This window comes from Podarcis cretensis, assembly GCF_951804945.1.
Source record: "Podarcis cretensis genome assembly, chromosome: 8".
NCBI classification, from domain to species: Eukaryota; Metazoa; Chordata; class Lepidosauria; order Squamata; family Lacertidae; genus Podarcis; species Podarcis cretensis.
In genome coordinates this window covers 60,922,315-60,941,071 of record NC_137177.1, presented here as the reverse complement: position 1 = coordinate 60,941,071, position 18,757 = coordinate 60,922,315, and the positions used below count along the sequence as shown (strand labels likewise).

General features: G+C 43.2%; 1 protein-coding gene across 9 annotated transcripts in view; it reads left to right on the top strand.

Annotated features, from left to right (window-relative positions):
• Window positions 1-18,757, top strand: part of PHKB (phosphorylase kinase regulatory subunit beta) — a 143,539-nt gene that overhangs the window by 68,959 nt on the left and 55,823 nt on the right. For all 9 annotated transcript variants that reach the window (XM_079988735.1, XM_079988736.1, XM_079988739.1 and 6 more), the window contains 3 exons: window positions 8,130-8,225; window positions 14,884-15,081; window positions 17,450-17,507. In XM_079988735.1, the coding sequence (XP_079844861.1) occupies window positions 8,130-8,225; window positions 14,884-15,081; window positions 17,450-17,507 (352 nt within the window). The remainder of the gene's footprint in view (window positions 1-8,129; window positions 8,226-14,883; window positions 15,082-17,449; window positions 17,508-18,757) is intronic.

The following is an 18,757-nucleotide window of genomic DNA, read 5'->3' as shown; positions in this document are numbered from 1 at the left end:
ATTGTCCAGTAGCACCTTAGAGACCAAGTTTGTTCTGGAATAAGCTTTTGTGTGCATGCACACTTCTTCAGATTCCTTTCATGCATGCATGAACAATGGTGTGCAAGCACTTATATAGACTTTTGAAATTGTCCACCCTGTAGCTCAAGACCACCCCCAAGACATCATACATACATCACAGAAGAAGGTGGTCTCCAATAGAAATCCTGTTTGTCAGGACACCTGATAATGGTCACTGATTGCTTTACCTGGGCAGCTTGGCCATTCCTTTTGAGATGCTAAATACTTAGTTCCTGAATCCAGGTCACAGGCTCACCCTGTTCATACACAAATACGCCCTTAAGACAGGATTTTTGAGCAAAAAGACAATGTGGAGTCTTCCCCATTTCCTTCCTCACTGCAGAGGAATATTTGAGGTCACGGAAAGACCGAAAGAGTTAAAATGGCTTCAGAATTGCTTTCCTGTACTATTTCAGACACGTGGTTTATGTACTTATGTATGTGTTTATCTTGTACATTTATTCTCTAAATATATTGGCTTTCCTAATCTAGTGTGAATTAATGCTACTAAAAGTGCAATAAATTATAAAGTATTAATCATGTTGTGTGCGCTGGGTTTCCCCCACATGAAATGAGCTGTTTTCATTTACAAATCAAAAGTGCAGGATAGATAGCTATATAAAAAGGTAAAGGGACCCCTGACCATTAGGTCCAGTCGTGGCCGACTCTGGGGTTGCGGCGCTCATCTCGCTTTATTGGCTGAGGGAGCTGGCGTACAGCTTCTTGGTCATGTGGCCAGCATGACTAAGCCACTTCTGGCGAAACAGAGCAGCGCATGGAAACGCTGTTTACCTTCCCGCCGGAGCGGTACCTATTTATCTACTTGCACTTTGACGTACTTTCGAACTGCTAGGTTGGCAGGAGCAGGGACCGAGCAACGAGAGCTCGCCTCATCGTGGGGATTCGAACCACCGACCTTCTGATCGGCAAGTCCTAGGCTCTCTGGTTTAACCCACAGCGCCACTTGCGTCCCAGATAGCTATATAGCTACACATTAATTAAGTTATTATTAGCTATATATAGGAAGATCGTACAAATGGTAAAAAAGAAAAGAAAACCAAGACACCAAGGGTTTCTTAAGGATTAGTGACATACACCCCCCCCCATGGTATCAGTTTCTTTTTGTGGAAATATTGTCGCATTTGTTTAATCTGAGGACACCACTGTCAAAGAGACCACTGGCATGCAGAGCAGCAGACATACTTATCTGAAAAGCTTAAGGCTTCTTAAAGGGATTCAGCTTAGTTTTAACTGGATCCTTATGGTGAGCACAGGGCAAAGTGTAAACAGCTACCAGGAAAAAAGAACCTTTCATCTTTAATTTAACTATGTCTTAATCTGGGGGATTTGGAGGCTTGAACGTTTGCAAGTAACCTCTGTTTGGCCTTGAAATAACAGAGCTCATCCTTCTTGCTCTCTGAATGCTTTCCATGAATATAGAGCTGATATGTTTTACAAAATGGATCCGTGAAATCCAAGACTTAGGCCTTATTGCCTTACGTTATGTTTATCCCCTACCTCAGTACAGAAGACCAGATCCAAGATGTGTCCTGCTGTGTGCATTGGGCTAGATACATGAGACAGGCCCATGAACTCCTGATTAACTCCAGGCAAGTCAGCTTCAGCATATATGTTGAAGTCCCTGAAGACCAAAAGTGCTGGGGGGGGGGGGGGTCCTCAACACCACCTCTGAGACTACTTCTGTAAACTCAGGGAGGAAGATTGTTAGGCAATGGGGTGGATAGTGCACCAGCTAAATCCCACTCCTGTCTTGAGTTTCTAATGTCTAATGTAACTGCAGGATAAAGTACCTGACCAGGGAAATGAAATCCTTAATGATCACAGCTACTTCATTTCCCCACCTCTCAAAGCATGGTGGACACTGACCTAGAAACCTAGGGAGATTTACACCTTCTCCAACCACATTTCATTTATACAGGCCAAGTTGGCATGTCCTTCTAGGATAAGGTCAATGATAACAAGACCTTTCCATTGACTGACCTTAGCATTTTTTGCTTCAGCCCTGTGAGGACTAAGATAAGCCTAAAATATTTGTAATGATGGAAGATGGATAGAACTAAAATGTCTAACCATCCTTGCCCTGGTCAACACCTCCATTTTCCATCACCACAGCACCTCTTTCTCCCTTCTCCTCCTTCTCTAGTTCATTCCTTTCAGCCCCATCACCTGTATAATACCAATACAGGCCCTGAACCAGCACAAGAACCAAACATGGAGTCCTCCCAAGTGTCGGACTCCAGCTGCTGCCAGCCCCAACCAGCATGTTATGGTGCGAGTTGTAATCCAGCAACATCTGGATGGCACCACATTGACTCCTCTTGAATCAGAACAGTTGAGCTATAGTCAGTAATGACAAAAATTAATTGCACTATATATCAAGTAATCATTAAATTATTGTTTAGCCAGTCAACTACTTAAAAAATCTACTCAAGAAATTAATAGCCGAGTCCAATCCACCCTCCCCACCACTCAGTTAATATAATTAATCCTCTTCAGCCAGCTGAATTGTAGTCTTCACTGTAGGCAGCTGCAACCTTTCCAGCCCAAGCAGCACTTCTAGGCACATTCTTCCTACCAGCTCCTCATATAATTCATGGATCAGCATTCACAGAGGCCAGAACCCTGCCCCCCTGGTGTTAACCTTTTGGGGGTGACCCACTTTGCATGAAGGCCTTTGGGTAAAAAATGTAGCCCTTGAAAGTCATGGCCACTGCTGTCCTCACTTTTCGGACAATTTGGGGGCCTCTCTGGGCCTCCTGTCAACAAATTCTGTGGTGGTTAGCTGCTTTTCACTCTTGGCATCAATAAGTGGTATGCTGTTATGATCCAGGTCTTTCCTGCTGCTCCTATACAAAATATGGCCTTTGTCCCCAAGGCTTAACATAGATTATATGGTCATTTCCCTCCAAGAGTAACAGGTACTCTCCTTGCTATATTTTATACTGAATATGATTTCTCCATGCCACTTCTGCCACTAATCCTTAATGCTACTGGAATTTCCTCATGGACCACTAGCCCGGGACAACTTCTTTAATTTCTCACGGTTGTCCCAACAACTGTCCTGGTGGAGATTTGTAGTGTTGAGGCACCTAGCTGGAGGCACCTAACTGGAGGTCACTGAGGAATGTCCTATCTCAGCATCCTTCAAGCTGCAGAAAGAACCCCCACCCAACTGAACACAATTTGGTTGCATGTTCAGTTTTGTCATTTTATGCTAGTGTACTTCCCACTAAGGGACGCAGGTGGCGCTGTGGGTTAAAGCCTCAGCGCCTAGGACTTGCCGATTGAAAGGTCGGCGGTTCGCATCCCTGCGGCGGGGTGCGCTCCCGCTGCTCGGTCCCAGCGCCTGCCAACCTAGCAGTTCGAAAGCACCTCTGGGTGCAAGTAGATAAATAGGGACCGCTTACCAGCGGGAAGGTAAACAGCGTTTCCGTGTGCAGCTCTGGCTCGCCAGATGCAGCTTTGTCACGCTGGCCACGTGACCCGGAAGTGTCTCCGGACAGCGCTGGCCCCCGGCCTCTTAAGTGAGATGGGCGCACAACCCCAGAGTCTGTCAAGACTGGCCCGTACGGGCAGGGGTACCTTTACCTTTACCTTTTACTTCCCACTAGGCTTAGCCTGCACTCATCACTCCCTTTAATAGTAAGCACAAGTGGTGAGTACTGATAGAAATGGATCTCAAATGGAGTTGCTGAAAAAGAGGAATCCTTATGCTTGGGGGGAGGTCTTGGGTTTACAGTACAACCCCCCCCCAACTCTAAAATCTCCCCCAATCTTTTGGGGACTGAGCAAGGTAGGAGCCAAAAGATGGAAAACCGAGTACAGTGGTGCCTCGCAAGATGAAAAGAATCCGTTCCGCGAGTCTCTTCGTCTTGCGATTTTTTCGTCTTGCGAAGCAACCCTATTAGCGGCTTAGCGGATTAGCGCTATTAGCGGCTTAGCGGCTATTAGCGGCTAAGCGGCTATTAGCGGCTTAGCGGCTTAGAAAAAGGGGGGGGCGAAAAAAATCGCAAGACTCGCAAGACGTTTTCGTCTTGCGAAGCAAGCACATAGAGAAATTCGTCTTGCGAAGCGCCTCGAAAAACGGAAAACCCTTTCGTCTAGCGGGTTTTTCGTCTTACGAGGCATTCGTCTTGCGGGGCACCACTGTAGGTGGGAGGAGGGTGTTGATTGCCTTATAACTTACAGTATCCTGGAAGAGGGCATTTATTTGTTATAAACTATCAAAGCAGTTCACAACAACTATACATAAAAGCATACAATAAAAAACACATTAAAAATGTTGTTTTCGCTTTACAAGGGAAGAGTTCATCATGCTCCCTGTGTGATGGTGTGGGCGTAAAGCTCAGTGTCCTCAGTTTGCTCTTGATGAATTCTGAATGTTTTTCTCTGTCAAGATTGAAGTGGTTCTCTAGTAATAAAAAGTGAAAATGACAGTAGTCTTACTTCCTCTCATCCCTTTCTGGAGCAACTCTCTTGGGTCATGTCTCATTGCACCTCACAACAGAATAGTAATTTTTGTTGACTTTCCCTTGTTGTTGATCCATGCATCTAGTTCCATGTGTTCAAGCAAGCTTTGGGCTCATGTTTCTTGATGATATGCCTAAAACATTTCATTAAACTTTCAGGATTTCCAATGAGTTTCAGTAGAAGTAAGTAATAGGTGCATTAAAAACAGAGGTTATTGCTTTTCAGAAAACCAAAACCTTTTACATTGCTAGCTTGGGTTAAGAATTTAATTTGTTCTGGAGGTCCGTTCTTAACCTGAAACTGTTCTTAACCTGAGGTACTACTTTAACTAATGGGGCCTCACGCTGTCACCCCGCTGCAGCGGCGTGATTTCTGTTCTCATCCTGAAGCAAAGTTCTTAACCCGAGGTACTATTTCTGGGTTAGCAGAGTCTGTTACCTGAAGCCTCTGTAGCATGAAGTGTCTATAATCTGAGATACCACTGTACTGGAATCTGCTTCCAGCAACCCCCCGCATCCTCACAAAAACTGCCTCTGAATTTTAGTGACTTTTCAGAGCACTATTCCAGGAAAGAAGAACAACGACTTGAGCGCCACATTCCCTCATGAGAGTGCTGTCAAATGGTGGGCAGGGCAAATGTGGGAAAAGTAAAGGATGTGACCCTTTCCTTTGCAAAATATGCTGCATTCTAGCCATGCAGAAGTCATAAACAAACACACACATAATCTCTACATCTTCCATCGGGCAAAAAAAGGGTGTTAATCACAGTTCAAGGGCACTTTCAAACCAGTCCAAATCACTTGAAGGCATTGAGCAGAGCCAGTGAGGGGCATAATTTAGGGAAGAGGCTTGGGGAGAGTCTCAAAGGCCAGATAGTGAGGCCCATGGGGCTCATTTGAACCCCTTGTCCCCCCAGGCCAGAGGACCACACTCTGTGCTATTTCATTTGGAACTTGGGGCTCCCACTCGATGGAATAACCATCCCATGTACAAATTAAAATTCATTGTGGTTGAATAGACCTGCCCTAATCCTAGCCTCTGCTTATCCATTTAATTATTTTTATGCATTTTACTTCCCCTCCCCTTGGATCTGGAATCACTGGCTGCCGCTCTTTCTGTGCTACAACATTTTCTGATCATGACGCAGTTGCTGTAAACAGTGCAGTTAGATTTTGTAGCACCGTTCCCCCTGCCCCAATTCCTCCCCCACACTGATCACACACTTGAAACCATGTAAATGAATGTAGATATATTTGAGAACTATTTGAATGTGTGTTAAGGAGCAAGATGACATAATTGCAAATCTTTTAAAAAATCAATCTTGGGTTGTTGACCTGCGTTTGCCTTTGAAATACTGCAATATGGTTTTTTTAAAAAAATGCATGAGATAGAAATTATACCGTACGCGATTCAATAACTCAGAACCAGTTGCTTTTTCTGTGAGATCTCTGACTGATAGAAAACTAGCTGTTGTTAAACTTTTTAGATGAACAAATACTGTCTCAACATTTAGAAATGATCAAGAAGTTCTAAAATTAGGATTGGCAGGAAACAAAAGAAATTATATCCTGTAAAATTCTGTTCTATTAACAAAATGGAACAAACCTTAAATGACCTGAGAAATAAAATTTAAGTGGCCTTCAACATCTGTGTAACTGTCAAGAATATATTACATGCTAACATTTTGTGCACATGATATTTCCTGCAGTTTCACAAGCAAAGAATCACATATCCTTGCCCCCTAGGAGCTTAAAATCAAGCCTAGGAAAGACAGCAGAGGGAAGGGAGGGAAACTGGAGAGTAGCAAGGGATGAACATGAGCTAATGCAGTCACAAATGTTAGCATCTGGGCCACCGTGAGCAGGCAGCACCTTTTAGCAGCTTTCAGGAGGGTTCCAGTGTCTCAAGAGGGCACAGCACTGCACTGATACCTGCCCTGGTTTTCCTAGGTGTGGAAACCACAATTTTAATGTCTCATAGTGCCCCAACAACACATAACTCGTAGGGCATTGTAGCAGAATAAAATGGTGGCTCCCAGTGCTTCAAACCACCTGGCACTGTCTCCCCACCCCTAGCTAAACCTGCAAGTCAGAGAGAGCCCACCAGAGGCCACTTTGCCCGGAACCCCCTCAAACCTGACACAGGGCCAGACTTATGCTTCATAATGTGTTCAAATCATGGGATACAGCCTCCATACCCCACTGCAGAGAGTTCCCTCGACCTTGGGAGCAGTTTTTGGAACAAGACAGAAAGCCGCAGAGCTGCTTTTGCCAATGTCCCACAACTCCCATCAGCTCCCGGCAGCACAGTTGTGTTGTAGTCCAAAACATCTGGAAGGCACATAGTTGGCAAAAGCTGCAATATGGGGAGGGAGGAGGTTGGAAACCCCTGTTCCACATCTGGTTGTTTGCTTGCAATTGAATAAGGTCCCTGGCATATTCCTTTGTTGGGATGAGGGTAGGGTCATTTCACCACGTCAATGTTTTCTTTCCAAGATCTAGCGGATGTTACAGTAAGCATGGGAGCATCTGTCAGACACTCCAGCTCATTTGTTTCTTTTCACGAAGAATTAAATTTCTGACTTTGACATATTTCATAGGCACAGTAGGTGGGCAAACAGTTATCATGCTAAAACTGTTTGTAACACATTAGTGGTACTACAACACCATTTTAGCTTCTGCTACTAATTTGTGTGGATCTTGTCATCTGCTGCACTGTCAAATAAGACTGCTGTATTGTCGTAGCTACAAGCCATGGCAGTGCACTCGCACTCTCAGCACAGTGGCCAACTGACCCAGGACATAGCAGCAAGGTGGGCTTATACTTTTGGCCCAGAAGGGGCTTCTTGACCCAACAGGTGTGGTCCCACAGCATTTTCATATTGATGTCTTGCATTTGATGCAACATCACCAGTGTGATGCAGTGGTTAAAGTGCTGGATTAGGACCTGGGAGACCAGGGTTCAAATCCCCACTCAGCCACGGAGCTCACTAGGCGAGACCTTGGGCCAGTCTCTCAGTCTAACCTAACTCACAGGTTTGTTATGGAGATAAGGAAGGGGAGAACCATGTTTGCCACCTTGAGCTCCTTGGAGAAAAAAAAGGGTTACAAATGAAATACTGTAAATACATAAATAAAATATCCCTACAAATTCTTCTTAAGCTCCTTGTTGGATTTTCTAGATGCATCCAAACCACTATCCTGCTCCCAGATCTGTATTCTTTGATCAAATTGTTTTTAGTCATCAAGTTATTGACTGTATAATTAAAGCTTTTATCTGTTTGCTAGAGGTGTAATTAAATAATAGTGGTAAAAAAATGAGAAGATTTAAGTTTCTGTAATCTCAAGTCTCCTATCTGCTAACTGGTTTTAAAATGTCTATTTAATCCCTTTAATATTAGTGAAATGGTATTATGTACATTTGTCTTGGAAATGTCATTGTCTATTTGAAGTTACTAGTATATGATTGCTGATAGCAATAATAATATTTGAAGAACCCATTCACTTTTCTTGTCTTTGCTATGCCAGGCTTGGGCTGTCTATATCCTATGTTGTGTTAATTTTCTATTCCATTTACAGGGTTGCTCGTGGTCTGTCATATTTGTAGACCTTGATGCCCACAACCGGAACAGACAAACTCTTTGCTCATTACTTCCCCGAGAATCAAGGTCCCATGTAAGTAATTATTGATGAAACAGAGTTTAACAAAACATGGAGCAAATGCATCTGGGTATAGCTATTAGCTATACTGCTAGTTTAATAGCCTGTTTTTTATATATATTTGCTAAGCAAGATTTATACACCCCTTAATAATATATGTGGTTTGCATAAGGGTATAAAATATTCATTTAAAAGTAACAACATTAAAAACAGTAGATGAAATTAAATTATGAAAATAGTGGTAAAACCAACAGTTTATAAAAGAAATAAACACAATAAACTAAAGGTCTGCTGGTCAGGGAGAAATTACAATTTACTGTTTTAAGTACTACTGCACAAGGGAGATTTTTCTAGATAACTGCTATACTTGTCGTTCACAACAGGGCAAAGAGCAAAATCCTTTCATTTTGGAATGAGCACTTCTTCCCTGCTCCCGGGGCTTGAAAGTGGGTGCCACATTTTCAGGGTCCCATACCCCTCTTGGCTTCTTTCAGGACCGCAGTCTGCACTCCCTTCTTTCCCCCCTCTTTTTAATTATTTTTTATTAATTTTCCAAATTATTACAAATCAAACCAAATTAAGTTTCCCGCTCCTGTTACAAACATATGTCAATCATTTCCTCCCATAGCTGCATCGTTTCTTCTTTAGTGCTCAGTTGTCATCCTTCACTTGCCATTCGTCTGCACTCCCTTCTTTGCGTGGACAGGCGGAGTCCCCAGATTCCGAGCGCCCCCCCCCCGTCATGTGGAATAACGACTCAAGACAACATGCTATGGGATTAAATTGGCCACAACTTTATTAAATTTCAAATGTGGGTAGACCTTGGCTCAGGCATTGGGCATTCTCCCTCCCCAGTCCCCAGCCGGGGACCTAGGGAGCATCAGGGTTATCCAGTGTTTGTGTGGGGGATGGGCCGGCTCTGGAGAACATATGTTCAAGCAGAGATAGCCGCCCCCGTTACGCCGCCCCCGCCGCAGGGGAGAGCAATGACGACCTTTCAGCGTACGGTCAAAGCCTCCCTTCAGAAACCCCTTTAACAGGGAACCCTGGTATCGCCGCCACAAAGAGGAAGATGGACAAAAGGATTCCGCCCAAGGCCTGATACCGCCAAAGTTGTGACGTTTTGCTACGGGAAAGGTGAAACCTGCCAATGCAGGGAAATTCCTTTCTGGCCCTTTGACAGCGACCTTAATGTAGCGGTGCCTGCAAAACCTGTGAAGAAAAGTTAACCTGCAAAATAAGACATTAACTGAGGGTGGGAGAAGCTCTGGAGCCAAGTGAGGATTCCCAGGTAAGATCCTCCCTCTATTGTGTGGGCAGGTAATCCCTCCCCTACCTGGCCTGATCTCCTTGACAATGCTTCCCCCAGGTGGGATTGGACAACTGACTGGGGTAGGCGGAGACCTCCAGGTATCCCACCTGAGGGAAGGCAAAGCCAAGCCTATGCTGATGGAGCCGCTCCAGATCCAGGGGCTGCGCACGTCCACGCAAAGGTCGCCCCCTGTTTTATCCGGGGAGCGGTCATTGTCAGATCAAAAGAGCCCTGCTTGCAAAGGGGAAATAGATCACCCCGTCTACCACTCCCCATCGCTTTGCTTGCACATCATACAATGATAGGGCAGGTCCACACCATACATTTAAAGTACATCAAATGCACATTACTTTCCTCCAAAAGAATCCTGGGATTTGCAGTTTCCCCTTCACAGAACTGCAGTTCCCACCGCCCTGAACAAACTTGACATGAGCCAACAGTGTGATGCGGCAGCTAAAAAAGCCAATGCAATTCTGGGCTGCATCAATAGGAGTATAGCATCTAGATCAAGGGAAGTAATAGTGCCACTGTATTCTGCTCTGGTCAGACCTCACCTGGAGTACTGTGTCCAGTTCTGGGCACCACAGTTCAAGAAGGACACTGACAAACTGGAACGTGTCCAGAGGAGGGCAACCAAAATGGTCAAAGGTCTGGAAACGATGCCTTATGAGGAACGGCTAAGGGAGCTGGGCATGTTTAGCCTGGAGAAGAGGAGGTTAAGGAGTGATATGATAGCCATGTTCAAATATATAAAAGGATGTCACATAGAGGAGGGAGAAAGGTTGTTTTCTGCTGCTCCAGAGAAGCGGACACGGAGCAATGGTTCCAAACTACAAGAAAGAAGATTCCACCTAAACATTAGGAGGAACTTCCTGACAGTAAGAGCTGTTTGACAGTGGAATTTGCTGCCAAGGAGTGTGGTGGAGTCTCCTCCTTTGGAGGTCTTTAAGCAGAGGTTTGACAACCATATGTCAGGAGTGCCCTGATGGTGTTTCCTGCTTGGCAGGGGGTTGGACTTGATGTCCCTTGTGGTCTCTTCCAATTCTATGATTCTATGAATTCTTTGTGCGAAGCCATGTGCTTTCAATGTGCACTAAATGTGCTTTAAATGGTACAGTATGGGTCTGCCCATAGCAGCGTTGCTCCATCTTCAACTTTCTTTAAGATGTCTAACAATAGATGTTAGCGCCCAAGTGGAAAACCTGAATATCCATTTATCTTCTTCCACCTCATTTTTTAATCACCTTGACTGAAACAGAAGATGAAATCAGCTGTTAAGTCATGACTAGTTGCATGTGAACACTGATAAGGATGAGCTCTTAGATGTACATCAGAACATACATCCTATTCAAAGTGGCTAGGTGGTACACTCATCCTGATGAAAATCTGTGCATCAAATTCAGTCTTGCAAGTCACACACACACACACTGCATATATGCACAAGTCTCATCATGGGGACTAAAACAAATTTGTGGCAATTCCCATATAATGCACTTTTCTTCTAATAAGCACATTTGCATAAACCCATGTTCTTTAGGAAGAGAACTGACCAAGTCTAGTGTGGAGTGTAAAAACGCTGAGAGTCTCAGCTGTATTTTTGTCATGGACTGGCTAGATGCAGAGGAGCAGTGGGAGGAACCAGCTGGGGAACCCCCAAGGGAAGAAGGCTCAGAGCCTGGGAATTGGTGGTGGGACAACGATGAGTGATCAGAGGGAGAAGAGGGAGCAGACGGGGAAGAGGAGGCATTGGAAACTGAAGAGGTAACAGGGTTTAGTGAGCAGGAGGAGTCTGTGGCAGAGAGCAGTTCAGAATCAGAGGCAGAAGTGGAGACGAGAGGAGAGGGGCCAAGAGATGAAGCAGGTTGATAAGGAAGCCAGGCTGTCTCCCCCTCCTGTGACGGGCAGCTCCCTTTGCCCCTGGTCACCCAGAACCAGCAGAGTCATGAAGAGGGTGGAGCAGAAACAGGCAAGGTGTTGGAATCTCAGATTGCTTGGGAAGGAGAGCTGTGGGAAGGCGAGGACCTTCAGTCCTCACAACTTGCTCATTGGGTCAAGATCTACTGGGAAGAGTTGCTGTGCTCACTAGGTCTGAACTGTTTTGTTTCTTTGAAGAAAGAGTTAACATTACTGACATCTTGTGAGTTATCGCTGACCAGCTCCCGACACACACCTTACAATTTTTCTTCTTAAGATTAAACTTATGGGCCACTAGGGGCGCATTGGAAGATGGCCAACAATACCATCTTTCCGACCCACACAGGGTAATTAAGAGGCTGTTATGGAAGTAGGCAGCCTCCCTTGTTGCCCCAAGGGAATGGGGAACACTGCCCTTGCCTGCTGTGCCCATAAATCACCCCCAAATTCAAAAGAAGGGGGTGAGGGCACTAGGCAGAATGCCCCCGTGTGGACCTCGGCTCTCCTGGACGCTGTCTCTCATCGCGCACTAGCTGCAGCAATTTGGAATAATTAATTACAAAAGAAGCAAATGCACATATTTCAAGTGAAAAAGGGGAGTGAAGACTGCTAATTTAAGTGACCTCTGCGAAAGAAGACGACGGGCTGGAGAAACAGGAATATTTTACGATGAAGATACACCAAAGGCTGGGTATGTCGGCAACTGGACTGAATGGGGGACAGGGACCTTTTTTACTTTCCTTCTGTGTGATTTACTAAGAACCCCTCCTCATTAGAACCGTCGGTTTAACTGACCCAAGCAGGATGATTAAGGTCTGTGTGGAGATAAACTTTAACCAGAAGTATGCTTTATGGAGATCGAGAAGCAATAAGAGCTTTTGGAATGGCGCAGCAATTAATTCAGAGTCGCCATCTTGCCAAAGGATTTATAGCCGGGAGGAGGAATCGACTTGTTTTCAGACTGCATTCCTGGTGAATCTCCTCAGAGGTTTGAGAAAGGAGGCAGATTGGTGAAGATTAATGACGCTAAGACTGTTTTGATGTATGGAAGTGATGTTATATGGAAAACGTCTGGATATGGCTACTGGATAAAAAAATAATAATGTCCACGCAGGATTACAAACTGTTTTAACCAGCTTGTGGAGACTATCAGAGGTCACAAAGAGAAAGGAAAAATATATGAAAATAACAACAAGAGATGTGGAAAAACAATAAGAAAGGACTGGATAGTACTGTGAACATCATATGGTTAGATTTGTGGACATTAAAACAGCAGCAAGAAGCAAGAAGTTGATTGGATCCCCTTCGGAACTTGAAATATGGGTACCCCCAACAAAAATTTAAAATTCGGCTGTGTAATTTGGAATTTATGTAATTTGGTTTGATTTGATGTGATTGGTCGGTTAATAAAAAAATATTCTTAAAAAAAAAAGATTGAACTTATAGCGCTTCTAACCACAGAGATAGTTTGAAAATGGGAAGGCATATAGATGTGGTTAATAAAATAAAATGCAGGCCAAATGTATATGGGGTTTTAAAAAAATAAATCTTTTAAAATATATAAATCCAGACCTTTCCTTTTTCCAAGAACCAACTTAAGGCTTTTGCATTTGAGGGCAACAGTTCCAAATCAACATGCATACTTAATGTTGTTTGGCTGCTGCTGAGTTCATGAAAATTTATATTAATTACATGCACCTGAAACATGCAAATCAACTTCAGTTCTCCAGCTCATGGCCTATTTGCAGCATGAATTCCAGAGCTGAACATATTAGCCACACTTATAAGTTGTCTGCATTGTCTCTAAATAGTGTGGGTGGAAGGCACAGCCCGTGTTCCTTCCCTCTCTGGGCGTTAGACCTCTAAAAAATTATAGTGTGGGGGATCTTAAGGACAGAAATATATGTCACTTGCCTCTGGGGCTGGTAGTTTACATGTTGGCTTTTAGATTATTTTCTTGGGGAAGGCCCTGCTGTGAGGCCAAGTTAATATGACATAAGATGCCTTTAATCAAGAATGCTATTTCAGTGTTAGGTACTTTTCATTAGCATCACAGTGTGCTCTTGTTCATTGTCTTAAAATTAACAGTCATGACATGATGCCTTGTTCTTCATTCCTGGATCTGGTAGCATTTCCACAAATTAAGCAACACATTAATCTTCACTGCTAGTGCTGCATTCGCCTCATGGAAGAATTAGAATTTAATTTTAGAAAATTAAAAGAAAATGGCACAGACAGCTATTTTGTTTATATTTTCTTTCGCTCTTGAACACAGCAAATAAAATCTATTTCCCTCTGGACCGTTGATTTCAGCATTGCAATATTTAGTTCACATGCATCTGAATACATATGGATCACTAACACAATGAAACGTATTCTCTATACCGTTTCTCCTGGTTGTAAACTTTCAAGATTTCTTTCCATTATTTCTCATGGGATTTTGAATAACTGTCATTCAGTTACCGTAGCTTATATTTTCTGCAGCCCTGATGTTGAAACTATTTTACCTAATTTATTGGTTTTTCTCCAAACTCTTTTTGCAAAGGAAGCCTCCTTTGGGAGTTTGCTATTTGCTCAATATATATTAGCGTATTAAAAATGTGCTGATTTCTGAGACCTCTCTAGAGTTTCAGTACTAAATTGTTGTTGAGTATTTCAGATGTAAACAAGGAACATGGATAAACATGGTTCTTAAGTAATTATAATATTTCTTTAAATGCTTGAATGCAAATAGTTTTAGGGCTTGAGACGATCTGTGCAATTGTTATAGATGCAGCAGAAACAGTTGGCCCAATCTGGTTTTAAAAGGATCCAATCCAAACCTTGATGGGTGCTCCAGAGGGTACACAGAACTCTTATACAAAGTGTTTTCAATTTCAGGGTCAAAGCAGCTCCATTCACACATTCTCACTTTCTTTAGCAAGCAGCTCCTGACACTGAAGTATGAGAGGAAATCTCCAATCATCGGAGCTTCATGTGGAACACCCAAGGAACTTTGGATTGGAGTTATTGAATGTGGGGGACTTTTATGTGTAGCTATTAAAGTAGGGATGGGAAACCTTTGGCCTACAGGCCAAACAGGTGATGCCAGGTGTGGAGCAGGTATAATATATGGCTGGATTGGTTGCTCAGGCTCTACAAAAAGCAGGATTGAACTCTCTGCCACGCCACTGTGCCAACTTTCATCTGTGCATAGGACAACCTGCCTGACAATCACCTGATGTCATTATGACATCAGATGATTGACAGGTGGGTCACGACATCCCTCTGGTCAAAGTTGACTTGCGGGGTGGGGGAGATAAAGATTTGGTTTGCCAGGCCAACAAAGTTTCCAACCTATGTATTAAAACATAGATAAGTAGCTCCCATTATCTAGATTCCAGTTTCATGTTTCATTTCGCTCTGTATCATCCATAATTTAGAAAACATCCCTTTTTCTTCTGCCAGAACACTGATGCTGCCCTCCTGCCCTGTATTAGCTATCCTGCCTTTGCTGTGGATGATGAAGCTTTGTACAGCCAAACAATTGACAAGGTGGTTAGGAAGCTGAAAGGAAAATACGGATTCAAACGGTTTTTGAGAGATGGCTATAGGACTGCATTGGAGGACAAAAATCGACATTATTACAAACCAGCAGAAATTAAGGTAAAGGGTCTGTTCATGTAATACTGGAAAGGATTGGCTTATGTGTGCCCAAGTGTTTGATGTGCACTTGTGTATAGGATTTGTTCCTTCTTCATTGAAATGTGTTTTCTATGATTACCAGGCAAGGAAATTCTAGGTTTGCCCACTGTGAATAATTTTTAAACTATTAATTACCTTGACTCTGAATGTCAGATTCAGATTTCTAATTAGCTTCACTGTACTGACATGCTTGTGTATGCTTGAGTGCAGATTCTGTTAGTGCTTCCTATATAATCTATTGCTTTAACAAAAAAATCTAATGTTAGGTTACTTTTGATCAGATTTCCTTGTTGATTCCTCTTACATTCCCACCTGTCAAAATATCTTAATGCAGAGGTGGGGAACCTCAGGTCCTCTGGGCCTCTCTAACCCTCAGGACTCTTCCCAGGCCACCCCATCTCACCCTAGGTCACAGCCCAGGTCTCACCAGCCTTGCTTCACACACTCCTTTTCCCTGGAATGTGTCGTCTTGCTGACCTTGATGCTGAGATTAGTGTGTTTGTAAAAACTCTGACTTTCCTACCTAGAATGTAGTCCACTATACAAGAGTCACATTCATTACTCCTGCTTTTGCCTGTAGTCACATCTACTTTTACCCCTGGCCCTCCCCACCACTGGCATGTGGCTTCTGGAAGATTGGTCATGTGGCTCTCAGGCTAAAAAGGTTCCCCACCCCTTACTTAATGGAAAGAAGCTATTGCAACTACTGTTTTGGGGACTAGATGCCTTAGAGCAATGTTTACTGTACAGATTACCAAGCAGCTTCACTATAATTGAAATTTGTTCCAGGTAATCCATTAGCAGTCTTGGTTGTGAGATTAGATGGCTTTCAAGTTCCTTCTAAAAGTACAGTTCTGTGAGTCTAAAGTTTGTGATTCACCTTCTGGTAGAGCCACAGCTCCCATGTGTTTTGCATGCCGAAGCTCCCAGGTTCAACCCCTGGCATTTCCAATTAGGGCTGGGAGAGAACCTTGTCTGAAATCTTGCAGAGTTGCTGCCAGTCAGTGCAGACAATGTATGGCTAGATGGAGTAATTGTCTGATTCATATCATGTGGCAGGCCTAGGAAAGAGGAGACCCTGGAAACTCATGTCCAGTCTCAGAAGACCAAAAGGGACTGGACAGCCCATTGGTTGGGCTCATTATCCAGCAGCTTCATTTATTTAGGAGAGGAAGTATACAGTTCTGTGACCCATTCTGAAGCTGCCTTATACTAGGCCAGATCATTGGTCCATGTAGCTCGATATTGTCTTCACTGACTGCCAGCAATCTTCAGTGTTTTAGGGTAGAGTCTTTCTCAGCCCTGTGTTGAGATGCTAGGGATGGAATCTGGAACTTATGCATGTAATGTACATGCTATGTCACTGAACTCCCTAATTCTTGACCCATTAGCCATGCTTAATTGCTCAGGAGTGGTACATCTCCACTCCGTGTGCTGACATGCTCCACCCAAGAATGAATTGAGATGTGAGCCATCTTTCAAGACAGATTATCCCTATGAGTGGGAATGGGGGTGGGGGGCAGGGCAAGTGGTACATGAGAACTTACATTTTTGAGTTAAGCCTGGCTTAACTGTTTTAATCCTGATTTTGCTTAGTGAAATCTGTGGAGAAAGACAGAGGTTCAGTTTCAAGTGTTCTTTTAATCCCTGCAAGAACTTCCAAAATGGAGAACAACTTCATTCTATAAAGGGGAGCAGAGAAGAGCCAGCAAATCATATGAACCATTAGCCTTGGCACTTCTTTGCAATCTATTTTTAGCGAAGGAGATGGTTGTGGAGCTTTGGGTGTGCAGTGCCCAGGAGTGCTGCATCAGCACTCTTCTCCCTGATTGATTTGTTTAGAGGTAAATGTGCTTACATTTCAAACTCAATGTACAGTTTGTTTTCCCCTAACAAACAGCTGAGTTATTTATCATTTTATTTAATTTCACAGCTGACTACAGGCTGGAGTGTATTAATATCCAAATTTCTATGTGCTTCAGAGTATTAATGTTTGCCATTAAAGGCTGTCTGAATAGAATCCTTGCTTTTCCTTCAAATGCTTTTGTTTTTGCCTTTTTCAATTCAAATGAAAATTTCCTTGCTGAGAATAAAAAGCCTGTGATGCATTTTGTGCATAAAATTAGGCTACAACACTTTTTGAAAGTCCCGTGAATCTTTTTGCAGCAAGCTGAAATTTTCCTCCTCCTTTTAAAAAAAAATTTGTTGCATCTAAATGAATAATTTGTTTTCATGTTTATCTTTGGTTTCTTTGATGTAGTGGGAAATTTGAATAGATTTTCAGAAGCAACACAAATGCATCTTAAATTCTCCCCTTTTCTAATTTCAGCTCTTTGATGGGATTGAGTGTGAATTTCCTCTCTTTTTTATTTTCATGATGATTGATGGTAAGTATGACTTTACTTTCTTATTCTGTCAGAGATGACTCTTAGAATTCAATAATAAAATGTTTTTAGCAATCCAAGAGGGAAGGCTATAATCTACTTATGCCAAGGTTTTCAGGGACAATGTTGCTGCCAAAGTATAACTAATGGAATGATTTCAGCTCTTGTAGAATAAACTTATTTTCTGTTATGAATTTTATATCTGAGTGTGCAATGCTCCATTGTGCACATCAGTTTTTACTTCTGAGAAGAGTGCTTGGGTTTGTTTATGGGCAGGAAAATTTCAAAAGTTCTGTTCTGTCCCTTCACCGCAAGTCTCCTCGATGCAAATACTTTAAGCTGAATTTCTCTTGTTTCTGTCATCAGCAACTGCATGTCCTGTTTTGCTGCCTGAGGCCAAATGGGAAGATGTTCCCCAACTCCTGCCCCTCCCAGGTCTTCCTTAGCTGGGTTCCACAGTGGCGCCCACAAAGCAGTGGCAGCAGCAGGTTCCAGTGAAATCTCACGAGATCTTGTGGAGCTTTCACGAGATCTTGTGGAGCTTTCACGAGATTTTGTGAGGTGGAAATGCAGAAGTGGATCAGATATCCATTGAAACGAATGAAGAAAGCCATACACTCATGAGATTCCCTTGTGCTCTAGGCATGTCTCTAAATCATTGTGACCCCCCAGATATTGCTGGACTACAACTCCCATCATTCCTGATTGTTGCTCATGCTGGCTGGGGGGGGGGCACACGTTAGTCACCCCTCCTCTCAGTATCATCAGTGTCATTGTAACTTGCTTCATAAGTACTAATTTATTGAGTAGCCCTAAATGAATTGATTTGCCATGCAAATGTCCATTTTGTCCATCATTCTGGTTCTAGGAGTGGTCAGCTTGATAGGTTCAGGACAGCCACAAGCAGGGCATGAAAGCATTTACCTTCCCTCGGTCTTTATCCCCAGCAGCTGATATTCAGCAGACACATGGCCTCTGAATGTGAAGCCTCCGTTTTGCTTCCATACCTGGTAGCTGTTAATGGACTGCCCATTTTCTAATCCATTTTTAAAAGCCACCTAAGCTAATTGTAGTCATCACATTTCCCACAAGTCAGTTGCGCATTGTTTGAAATAGTTTCTCTTGTCAAACTGACAAAATACTTTCTTACAAGCCATCAATTTCATTGGGAGACTCTAAAAGCGTTAGTTGTTATCTGAAAGAATGAAACATTTTTTAGCCATCCGGTCATTCCATACCATTCCCACTGCACA